Source organism: Schistocerca serialis, chromosome 11, assembly GCF_023864345.2.
Source record: "Schistocerca serialis cubense isolate TAMUIC-IGC-003099 chromosome 11, iqSchSeri2.2, whole genome shotgun sequence".
NCBI classification, from domain to species: domain Eukaryota; kingdom Metazoa; phylum Arthropoda; class Insecta; order Orthoptera; family Acrididae; genus Schistocerca; species Schistocerca serialis.
Genome location: NC_064648.1, coordinates 147,749,596 through 147,762,780, shown reverse-complemented (window position 1 = coordinate 147,762,780; position 13,185 = coordinate 147,749,596). Strand labels below are relative to the sequence as shown.

Genomic DNA, 13,185 nt, shown 5'->3' with positions numbered 1-13,185 from the left:
TGTCCAGATATGAACCCTATCCAACATGCCTGGGATAGATTGAAAAGAGCTGTTTATGGACGACGTGACCCACCAACCACTCTGAGGGATCTGCGCCAAATCGCTGTTGAGTAATCTGGACCGAAAGTGCCTTTATGAACATGCGGATAGTATGCCACGACGAATACAGGTATGTATCAATGGGTATTAGAGGTACCGGCGTGTACAGCAATCTGGGCCACCACCTCTGAAGGTATCTCTGTATGGTGGTACAACATGCAATGTGTGGTTTTCATGACCAATAAACAGAGCGGAAACGATGTTTGTGGTGTCACCGCCAGACACCACACTTGCTAGGTGGTAGCTTTAAATCGGCCGCGGTCCATTAGTACATGTCGGACCCGCGTGTCGCCACTGTCAGTGATCGCAGACCGAGCGCCACCACAAGGCAGGTCTCGAGATACGGACTAGCACTCGCCCCAGTTGTACGGACGACTTTGCTAGCGACTACATGGACGAAGCCTCGCTCATTTGCAGAGCAGATAGTTAGAATAGCCTTCAGCTAAGTCAATGGCTACGACCTAGCAAGGCGCCATTAGTAACATTGCATGTATCTAAAGAGTCTCACTTGTATCGCCACAATCTCCAGATGTACCAAAAGGATGGATTAAAGTTAAGTATTCACGAAGCTACGTACTTTTCTTTATAGCATTCATTACGTATCCTGTTACAGACCTATCTCTTGCCTGCTAAACGCGTGCCTTTCGGCTACTTCCGTGGCGTGGCTGTCTTGCTACGCCACAACAATGTTTCTGTTGATCTCTATTCCAATTTCCTGTGTAGATTCCGGAACTCTCGGAACCGAGGTGATGCAAAATTTTTTGTGATGTGTATAATTAAATAATACTGAAATTTCGTTTGTTTGAGATTTATGTTGCTGACAAGGGAACATCCCCATCGCACCCCCCTCAGATTTAGTTATAAGTTGGCACAGTGGATAGGCCTTGAAAAACTGAACACAGATCAATCGAGAAAACAGGAAGAAGTTGTGTGGAACTATGAAAAAATAAGCAAAATATACAAACTGGGTCGTCCATGCGTAAGATAGGCAATATTAAGGGCAATGTGAGGCGAGGAGCGCCGGGGTCCCGTGGTTAGCGTGAACAGCTGCGGACCGAGAGGTCTTTGGTTCAAATCTTCCCTCGACCGAACATTTTAACTTTTTATTTTCACTTTATGTGAAAAACTCTTATGTTTTCATCACTTTTTTTGGAGTGATTATTACATCCACAAGAAAACCTAAATCGGGCAAGGTAGAAGAATCTTTTTACCCATTCGCCAGGCGTACAAGTTAGGTGGGTCGACAACATATTCCTGTCATGTGACGCACATGCCGTCACCAGTGTCGTATAGAATATATCAGACGTGTTTTCCTGTGGAGGAATCGGTTGAGCTATGACCTTGCGATCAAATGTTTTCGGTTCCCATTGGAGAGGCACGTCCTTTCGTCAACTGATCACACGGTTTTGCGGTGCGGTCGCAAAACACAGACACTAAACTTATTACAGTGAACAGGGACGTCAATAAACGAACGGACAGATCATAATTTTGCGAAAATAAAGAAAGCAAAATTTTCAGTGGAGAGCAGATTTGAACCAAGGACCTATCGTTCCGCAGCTGTTCACGCTAACCACGGGACCCCGGCGCTCCTCGCCTCACATTGCCCTTAATATTGCCTATCTTACGCATGGACGACTCAGTTTGTATATTTTGCTTATTTTTTCATAGTTCCACACAACTTCTTCCTGTTTTCTCGATTGATCTGTGTTCAGTTTATCAAGGCCTATCCATTGCGCCAACTTAAAACTAAATCTGAGGGGGGTGCGATGGGGAGGTTCCCTTGTGAGAAATGTGCAATATAAAACAGTCGTATTCAGTGCGATTGCCCCGCCATTTAACTGCAGTGCATATGCAGTTTCTCTGACCCCGCTCCTACTCAGAGAGCATGGCGTGGCGGTTGGGGAAACATCCAGGAAACTGAGCATTCTGGAACTCGTGCCAGGGCACAGCCCACGAATCGAAATCTTGGGCGCCCCTATTCTATCGTTTACTATGGTTTGGTAGAATTTAAATTTCCTTTAGAGTGGCCAGTTTCCCCTACTTTCCCCCTGCGTGTTGCAAGACGCCCAGTGAGTGCAACACAACACTGAGCAATTGATTCCCACGCCCGGGTTCCCGGGTTCGATTCCCGGCGGGGTTAGGGATTTTCTCTGCCTCGTGATGGCTGGGTGTTGTGTGCTGTCCTTAGGTTAGTTAGGTTTAAGTAGTTCTAAGTTCTAGGGGACTGATGACCATAGCTGTTAAGTCCAATAGTGCTCAGAGCCATTTGAACCATTTGAGCAATTGATGAAGCGGTGAGTCGTCCCGAAAGGTTCAGTGGCATGCTAAATCTTGCTATGCGTCCTAAAACGCAGATGGGAACAACACTGAACAAGTTATGAATGAAAGAGAGGTTCGAAAAACTTCTGTGTCACCTTGCACTGCACTGCTATGGTGAAACAATTCGGTCAGGAAGCCACCTGTTGCCTAGTGGTTAGACTGGCTGGCACCTGATGAAGTGAATCCGACCCGAAAGCTCGAGTGTCATCTTTCATCACATTACTAGTACTAGGGCGTCATATGGCGAAGCGGATCAGACACGAAGGTAGCTGCAGGGCACCTCGGGGTTAAATGATTGGCTGGCGGAGCGGCACTCACCAGATCTTGTAGAACTTCTCCCGGACTCGCCGCCTGACGGAGTCGCTCTTCCTGCGGTACTGCAGCCGGCGGCAGGCCTCGGTGGAGAGCGGCGGAGGCAGCTCCTTGTAGAAGCCTAGCAACAGACAGACAGGCACGTGTGATGTCGGCACAGGCTGGCTGCAGGGGGCGTGCAGTGGAGTTAGAGGCACGGAACACTGGGTGTGAGATGTTGACGCGCGACGGAAAGTAGGCCACATTTAGTAAAACGTACAGAGACTCATGTCAAACTAACTTATATACCACAAACACATGAAACATCCTGGCTCATGATCATGAAAACCTGAATGAGTGTTACTGACAAGGGGAGGCCGTCAATTGTGAAATTCAGATTCGATTCATACTGCGCATAATAAAACCTCATGGCCAGAGGTGTAATGTGGCAAAGCACCAAGATGCACTTCTCAGCCGTTGTCGAGAAAATCGACAGTTAAAAGAAACCACTGCGGTGAAATACTCTCTACGATCAATAACTTTCTACAGCGTCGTGGCGCAGCGGTAAGCGCTCGGGTTCGTAATCCGAAGGTCGCCGGATCGAATCTCGCGCCATGAAATTTTTTTTTATTATTAGTTTTTTGTAATTCAAATATATATATATATATATATATATATATATATATATATATATATATATATAAATGAATTGCTTATGCATGTTGATGAAGGCGGATCGCTCTCCAATTGTACCGCCTCCATTTTTCCGTTTGTTTAACAGGGTGTACCAAAGCTCTCACGTCCGCACTGATTTTCGACGATGTTGTAAGTTGCGCTAGGGACCGCATCTACCTTCTTTCGAAGTTAGCAGGCAACTACGCTGTTATGCGGCGGCTCGTTTCGGCCCATTCAACATCTGTCCTTCAAGTGTAACGAGCGAGTAACGGAGTTTATATTTCATACCTGCCACAGCAAATTTGTGTTCGCGGGGTCTCTATTCTAATTCGAACGTTTGACTTACGCTATACGTATTCGCTTCGGAATATCGTTTCTACGTCTTCCGTTAACTATACGTGGTTAACATTATGAAGACAATTAATAACATTTGTGAAATACAACTTTGTTTGCGGAAAACATAATCATGTTCGAAGTCGCCAGTTTTTCCGCGACAGACGACTTTCAACAACTTATTATATGCATAATTGTTGCAACTGATTGCCGGGAATTATAGATATATGAGTTATAAGAAACAAACACTAAAAAAAAAAAGTTGCATGGCGCGAGATTCGATCCGGCGACCTTCGGATTACGAACCCGAGTGCTTACCGCTGCGCCACGACGCTGTAGGAAACCATTACTCGTAGAGATTATTTCACCGCAACGGTTTCTTTTAACTGTCGATTTTCTCGACAACGGCTGAGAAGTGCATCTTGGTGCTTTGCCACATTACACCTGTGGCCATGAGCTTTTATTATGCGGAGTATGAATCGAATCTGAATTTCACAATTGGCGGCCTCCCCTTGTGAGTATGATGTCATATGAGAAATATTATACGAGAAACACCCCAAAACATGACAGACCCACCTGCCCTGAATTACAGCCTCCACACAGAGCCAGATAAACGCCTCACTGGGCCACCGCTGCACTAGAGACCATGCATCATTTGAGAAGAGGCGAAGTCACGAGTCCCAGAACCGCACTACACATGCTCAGTCAGCTGCTGCCCAGTTTCTATGTTGCCTGGCTCACTAACAACGAGCGGCCACTGTGAGCGATGGCCTTTTGCGAGCACCTAACTCCAAATGCCCACTGCATGCAGTTCCCTTCTGCAATGTTCACGCGGAAACAGGTCGAGATGGACCTGCGCTCACTGACAGAACGTGATTCCTGCCGAGTTCTTCAAACCGCCTGTCGTCGACGCTGATCTCCAGTCCCTGTCAGGCTCTTCTCACAAGGGAACCTCCCCATCGCACCCCCTTCAGATTTAGTTATAAGTTGGCACAGTGGATAGGCCTTGAAAAACTGAACACAGATCAATTGAGAAAACAGGAAGAAGTTGTGTGGAACTGTGAAAAAATTAGCAAAATATACAAACTGAGTAGTTCAAGGGAACATAGGCAACATTAAGGACGCTGGGAACTCAGGAGCACCGTGGTCTCGTGGTAACGTGAGCAGCTGCGGAACGAAAGGTCCTTGGTTCAAAACTTCTCTCGCGTGAAAAGTTTAATTTTTTATTTTCAGTTTATGTGACAAACTCTTACGTTTTCATCACTTTTTTGGGAGTGATTATCACATCCACAAGAAAACCTAAATCGGGCAAGGTAGAAGAATCTTTTTACCCATTCGTCAAGTGTACAAGTTAGTTGGGTCGACAATATATTCCTGTCATGTGACGCACATGCCGTCACCAGTGTCGTATAGAATATATCAGATGTGTTTTCCTGTGGAGGAATCGGTTGACCTATGACCTTGCGATCAAATGTTTTCTGTTCCCATTGGAGAGGCACGTCCTTTCGTCTACTAATCGCACGGTTTTGCGATGCGGTCGCAAAACACAGACACTAAACTTATTACAGTGAACAGAGACGTCAATGAACGAACGGACAGATCATAACTATGCAAAAATAAAGAAAGCAAAATTTTCAGTCGAAGGAAAGATTGAACCAAGGTGCTCCCATTCCGCAGCTGCTCACGCTACCACGGGACCACGGCGCTCCTAAACTCACATACTCCAATATGTTGCTTATATCGCCCATGGACTACTCAGTTTGTATATTTTGCTTATTTTTTTCACAGTTCCACACAACTTCTTCCTGTTTTCTCGATTGATCTGTGTTCAGTTTTTGAAGGCCTATCCACTGTGCCAACTTATAACTAAATCTGAGGGGGGAGCGATGGGGAGGTTCCCTTGTGAGTGGTCAGCGCGACAGAATGTCAATCCTAAGGACCCGGGTTCGATTCCCGGCTGGGTCGGAGATTTTCTCCGCTCAGGGACTGGGTGTTGTGTTGTCTTGCTCATCACCATTTCATCAGCGTTTCTCAAGAAGAGAAATTTGTTAACATCGAGTATAGATCTATGTGTCAGGAAGTCGTTTCTGAAAGTATTTGTATGGAGAGCAGCCATGTATGGAAGTGAAACATGGGCGATAAATAGTTTGGACAAGAAGAGAATACAAGCTTTCGAAATGTGATGCTACAGAAGAATGCTGAAGATTAGATGGGTAGATAATATAACTAATGAGGAGGTATTGAATAGGATTGGGGAGATTAGATTAGATTAATACTAGTTCCATGGATCATGAATACGATATTTCGTAATGATGGGGAACCAGTCGAATTTTCCAATACATGACATAATTAGGTTAATTTAACAACATACTTAAGTTAATATAACAACTTTATTTTTTTGTGTTTTTTCTTTATTTTTATTTTTATTTTTATTTTTTTTATTTATTTTTTTAAATATTTTTGTTTTGTTTTTTTTTTCTTTTTTTTCTTAATTTATATCTAAAAATTCCTCTATGGAGTAGAAGGAGTTGTCATTCAGAAATTCTTTTAATTTCTTCTTAAATACTTGTTGGTTATCTGTCAGACTTTTGATACTATTTGGTAAGTGACCAAAGACTTTAGTGCCAGTATAATTCACCCCTTTCTGTGCCAAAGTTAGATTTAATCTTGAATAGTGAAGATCGTTCTTTCTCCTAGTATTGTAGTTATGCACACTGCTATTACTTTTGAATTGGGTTTGGTTGTTAATAACAAATTTCATAAGAGAGTATATATACTGACAAGCTACTGTGAATATCCCTAGATCCTTAAATAAATGTCTGCAGGATGATCTTGGGTGGACTCCAGCTATTATTCTGATTACACGCTTTTGTGCAATAAATACTTTATTCCTCAGTGATGAATTCCCCCAAAATATGATGCCATATGAAAGCCATGAGTTAAAATAGGCGTAGTAAGCTAATTTACTAAGATGTTTATCACCAAAATTTGCAATGACCCTTATTGCATAAGTAGCTGAACTCAAACGTTTCAGCAGATCATCAATGTGTTTCTTCCAATTTAATCTCTCATCAATGGACATACCTAAAAATTTGGAATATTCTTCCTTAGCTATATGCTTCTGATTAAGGTCTATATTTATTAATGGCGTCATACCATTCACTGTACAGAACTGTATGTACTGTGTCTTATCAAAATTCAGTGAGAGTCCGTTTACAAGGAACCACTTAGTAATTTTCTGAAAGACAGTATTGACAATTTCATCAGTTAATTCTTGTTTCTCAGGTGTGATTACTATACTTGTATCATCAGCAAAGAGAACTAACTTTGCCTCTTCATGAATATAGAATGGCAAGTCATTAATATATAATAAGAACAACAAAGGACCCAAGACTGACCCTTGTGGAACCCCATTCTTGATAGTTCCCCAGTTTGAGGAATGTTCTGATTTTTGCATCTTACGAGAACTACTTATTTCAACTTTCTGCACTCTTCCAGTTCGGTACGAATTAAACCATTTGTGCACTGTCCCACTCATGCCACAATACTTGAGCTTGTCTAGCAGAATTTCATGATTTACACAATCAAAAGCCTTTGAGAGATCACAAAAAATCCCAATGGGTGGTGTTCGGTTATTCAGATCATTCAAAATTTGACTGGTGAAAGCATATATGGCATTTTCTGTTGAAAAACCTTTCTGGAGAAGAGAAGTTTGTGGCACAACTTGACTAGAAGAAGGGATCGGTTGGTAGGACATATTCTGAGGCATGAAGGGATCATCAATTTAGTACTGGAGGGCAGCGTGGAGGGTAAATATCGTAGTGGGAGAGCAAGAGATGAATACACTAAACAGATTCAGAAAGATGTAGGTTGTAGTAAGCACTGGGAGATGAAGAAACTTGCACAGGATAGAGTAGCATGGAGAGCTGCATCAAACCAGTCTCAGGACTGAAGACCACAACAACAACAGTCATCCTGAATAGAGACTATTGGATTGATGAATACGTTCGTCGTGTTTTTGCATATTTTTAATAAACACAACAGATATCCATAACGGGGACTTTATTCGTGAATAACATTTTCTCCTTCAATATTTACAACAGTCTGCCAATGCTGGGGCAACTTTTCGATTCCGCGACGTGGTTTTCAGGCGAAGAACTATCGAGCCATGTTCGGGGCGCATTTCGATCTGGTAAGGGAGTTCATCGAATGTTCGATAGAGACAGGGGAAAAGATGAAAATCTGAGGGCGCAAGTTCAGATGAATGAAGTGAGCGTGGAACGACTTCGCAACACAACACTTGTATAGTGTTTCTTGTCAGTGTAGCAGAATGCGGTCAGGCGTTGTTAAGTAGCGTCACTTCAGGCAGTCTTGCTGGTCGCTGTTCTGGAACTGCGTCTGCAACACGCCTCAGTTGCTGACACTAAACGTCAGCAGTGACCGTAACACCTCGGGGAAGCAGTTCTTGGTACAACACCATCCCTATCCCACCAGATGCTCACACGTCTTTGAATGAAGAGTTGGTGCTATGTTTGGGCTCCACCGTTCCATTCTTTTTCCTGTGCTAGCATAAAGACACACTTCTAGTCACCAGTAACGATACGGCATAGGAACGGCCTGTGTTGTTCACGGCCAGCTGACGACGAGCAAGCAGATATTCACATATGGCCACCCGCCGTGTTGTGTGAGTTTGGCTTACAAGGGGAGGCCGCCAATTGTGAAATTCAGATTCGATTCACACTGCGCATAATAAAAGCTCATGGCCAGAGGTGTAATGTGGCAAAGCACCAAAATGCACTTCTCAGCCGTTGTCGAGAAAATCGACAGTTAAAAGAAACCGTTGCGGTGAAATACTCTCAACGATTAATGATTTTCTGCAGCGTCATAGCGCAGCTGTAACTGCTGGGGTTCGTAATCCGAAGGTCGCCGGATCGAATCTCGCGCCATATATTTTTTTGTTATTAGTTTTTTGCAATTCAAATATATATATATATATATATATATATATATATATATATATAACTATTAATTAATTGCTTATGCATGTTGGTGAAGGCGGATCGGTCTCCAATTGTACCGCCTCCATTTTCCCGTTTGTTTAACAGGGTGTACCAAAGCTCTCCCGTCCGCACTGATTTTCGACGATGTTATAAGTTGCGCTAGGGACCGCATCTACCTTCTTTCGAAGTTAGCACGCAACTACGCTGTTATGCGGCGGCTCGTTTCGGCCCATTCAAGTGTAACGAGCGAGTAACGGAGTTTATATTTCATACCTGCCACAGCAAGTTTGTGTTTGTGGGGTCTCTATTCTAATTCGAACGTTTGACTTACGCTATGCGTATTCGTTTCTACGTCTTCCGTCAACTATACGTGGTTAACATTATGAAGACAATTAACAACGTTTGTGAAATACAACTTTGTTTGCGGAAAACATAATGATGTTCTAAGTCGCCAGTTTTTCCACGACAAACGACTTTCAACAACTTATTATATGCATAATGGTTGCAACTGATTGCCGGGAATTATTTATATATATATATATATATATATATATATATATATATATATATATATATATATATATAAATTACAAAAAACAAATACTAAAAAAAAAAGTTACATGGCGCGAGATTCGATCCGGCGCCCTTCGGATTACGAATCCGAGCGCTTACCGCTGCACCACCACGCTGTAGACATTTATCAATCGTAGAGAGTATTTCACCGCAACGGTTCCTTTTAAGTGTCGATTTTCTCGACAACGGCTGAGAAGTGCATCTTGGTGCTTTGCCACATTACACCTCCGGCCATGAGCTTTTATTATGCGCAGTATGAATCGAATCTGAATTTCACAATTGGCGGCCTCCCCTTGTTAGAGCATACATCCGATCTTTCAACTTTCCCCACTGCATACAAACGTTACAAGATTGTGGACTGATCACACTTCATCATATTTGCCGGTTCTCGAGTACACAGACGTGGATAATTGTGGATCAATGCGTTTATACGATCTTCATCGAACCCCAAACTTCTTCCTGATGACGAAGAGTCACTAATGTCAAGACGATACTCCTTAGAACGAGGAAACCATTTTCTTGCCGTGCTCTGCCTAGTGGCAGTATCCCCGTACATGGAGCAAATGTTTCTGGTTGCATCCGCTGCTGTCACCCCTCTTTTGATCTCAAATAGAAGAATAGGCCGGAAACGTTCCGGTTTCTCCACATGGCACTCCATTTTCTGGTGGCCACAGCTGCATTCACTACCTACACTACTGGCCATTAAAACTGCTACACCACTAACATGACGTGCTACAGACGCGAAATTTAACAGGCAGGAAGAAGATGCTGTGATATGAAAATGATTAGCTTTTCAGAGCATTCACACAAGGTTGGCGCCAGTGGCGACACCTACAACGTGTTGACATGAGGGAAGTTTCCAACCGATTTCTCATACACAAACAGCAGTTGACCGGCGTTGCCTGGTGAAACGTTGTTGTGATGCCTCGTGTAAGGAGGAGAAATGCGTACCATCACCTTTACGACTTTGATAAAGGTCGGATTGTAGCCTATCGCGATTGCGGTTTATCGTTTCGCGACATTGCTGATCGAGCTGGTCGACATCCAATGACTGTTAGCAGAATATGGAATCGGTGGGTTCAGGAGGGTAATACGGAACGCCGTGCTGGATCCTGACGGCCTCGTATCACTAGCAGTCGAGATGACAGGCATCTTATCCGCATGGCTGTAACGGATCGTGCAGCCACGTCTCGATCCCTGAGTCAACAGATGGGGACGTTTGCAAGACAACAACCATCTGCACGAACAGTTCTACGACGTTTGCAGCAGCACGGACTATTAGCTCGGAGACCATGGCTGCGGTTACCCATGACGCTGCATCACAGACAGGAGCGCCTGCAATGGTGTACTCGACGACGAACCTGGGTGCACGAATGGCAAAACGTCATTTTTTCGGATGAATCCAGGTTCTGTTTACAGTATCACGATGGTTGCATCCGTGTTTGGCGACATCGCGGTGAACGCACATTGAAAGCGAGTTTTCGTCATCGCCATACTGGCGTATCACCCAGCGTGATGGTATGGTTACACTTCTCGGTCACCTCTTGTTCGCATTGACGGCACTTTGAACAGTGGACGTTACATTTCAGATGTGTTAAGACCCGTGGCTCTACCCTTCATTCGATCCCTGCGAAACCCTACATTTCAGCAGGATAATGCACGACCGCATGTTGCAGGTACTGTACGGGCCTTTCTGGATACAGAAAATGTTCGACTGCTGCCCTGGCCAGCACATTCTCCAGAACTCTCACCAATTGAAAACGTCTGGTCAATGGTGGCCGAGCAACTGGCTCGTCACAATACGCTAGTCACTACTCTTGATGAACTGTGGTATCGTGTTGAAGCTGCATGGGCAGCTGTACCTGTACGCGCCATCCAAGCTCTGTTTGACTCAATGCCCAGGCGTATCGAAGCCTTTATTACGACCAGAGGTGGTTGTTGTGGGTACTAATTTCTCAGGATCTATGCACTCAAATTGGCCGTGCGGAGGATCGAGTTCTCCCTCGGGCATGGGTGTGTGTGTGTTTGTCCTCAGGATAATTTAGGTTAAGTAGTGTGTAATCTTAGGGACTGATGACCTTAGCAGTTAATTCCCACAAGATTTTACACACATTTGAACATTTCTGAACACCGAATTTGCGTGAAAATGTAATCACATGTCAGTTCTAGAATAATATATTTGTCCAATGTATACCCGTTTATCATCTGCATTTCTTCTTGGTGTAGCAATTTTAATGGCCAGTAGCGTACAAATGACAAAATGACAGTGTGTAAACTCAAATACCGACAGTGAAATGCAAATAAAAACTGAATATCGATAAATAAACCCATAGCAACTGGAATACCTTGAGGTAAAACAAAAACGCTACGAGCTTATGCACCATCCTAATAGACAGGTACTTGCATCCAGAATTTCGCAGGAGAGCTTCTGTAAAGTTTGGAAGGTAGGAGACGAGGTACTGGCAGAAGTAAATCTGTGAGTACCGGGCGTGAGTCGTGCTTTGGTAGCTCAGTTGGTAGAGCACTTGCCCATGAGAGGCAAAGGTCCCGAGTTCGAGTCTCGGTCGGGCACACAGTTTTAATCTGCCAGGAAGTTTCAGGTACTTGCATGTCTTAGGTACGATTATCTCAACGCTTCTCAACTGAACCAGGAAAGAGATTGAATGCTTCAATTCTATATAATGCTATGACTGTAAGTTTCCTGCTCTATGGATCTGAAATATGAACTTAAACCACCAAACAATTGAGTAGAACCGATGCTGCAGAAATTAAACTTCTAACGTCTTTAGCGGGATACACATTAGAAGGTCACAAGAGGAACAGAGAGAGAACAAAGCAGCTCCATGTTCTAGGAACAGTATGATAGATCAAACAGTGTGGAAACGAAAAAAATATCCCCTCCGTCGTTTTGCTCAGTAATGTCGAAACTAGGTACTTTTAAAAAAGCACTGGTTGCGGAAATGAGACTTTTGTCGAATCTAGCTTAATATGTATCACATTTAGGTTAGGTTAATTTAACTCAAAAATTAACGTTTCGCTATTTAGTGCACTTCCTCGGTGTTTCTTGAGAGACAGGATTTTTCTCAGCATTCAATGGTTCTGAGTAATGCAGGGTTCTAAACATTCACGCCAAATACTAAGTGAATTGAAAAAAGAAAATAAAAATTTTGTTTCTGTGTATGCCAGCAGCTTATAAATATTTCACAAATGAAAATATGATCGTTGTAGACTGTACGTTAATGTCCTTTCTTTAATCTCTGCGAGGTTAGCTAATTTTGACATTGTGTCATTTTCAAGCACGTGCGTTACATCAACTTATATACGTCATGCTTTACATTGTCTAAATATCGGATTCATCCTCCACATACATGTGTAAAATGACGCAGTGTCGAAATTAGCTAATCACACAAATTAAATAAAGAATATTAACACACAACCGACAACGGATCTCGTTTCCATTTATACAACAACAAAACACTGAGGTTCAACTGATAGTTGTTTTTAGACCACAGTCTGCCACATGTGGACACGAAGGAAAATTTGCGACTACAGATCCAAGGGTACAAGAACGGTCGAACGATTGCGAAGAAGATGGTGCTCTGAAATTTATTTTGGTTTCTGAATGCATGTCTACATCTACATCTACATCCATACTCCGCAATCCACAATACGGTGCGTGGCGGAGGGTACCTAGTACCACAACTAGCATCTTCTCTCCCTGTTCCACTCCCAAACAGAACGAGGGAAAAATGACTGCCCTAATCTCTCCTATCTTTGTGGTCTTTCCGCGAAATATAAGTTGGCGGCAGTAAAATTGTACTGCAGTCAAATGCTGGTTCTCTAAATTTCCTCAGTACCGATTCACGAAAAGAACGCCTCCTTTCCTCTAGAGACT

At 43.3% G+C, this 13,185-nt stretch overlaps 1 protein-coding gene across 1 annotated transcript in view; it reads right to left on the bottom strand.

Moving 5' to 3' along the window:
• The window catches only part of LOC126426557 (high affinity cGMP-specific 3',5'-cyclic phosphodiesterase 9A), a 279,681-nt gene that overhangs the window by 177,743 nt on the left and 88,753 nt on the right, over positions 1 to 13,185 (bottom strand). Inside the window, exon 5 of the mRNA XM_050088457.1 lies at positions 2,737 to 2,851. Within this exon, the coding sequence (XP_049944414.1) occupies positions 2,737 to 2,851 (115 nt within the window). The remainder of the gene's footprint in view (positions 1 to 2,736; positions 2,852 to 13,185) is intronic.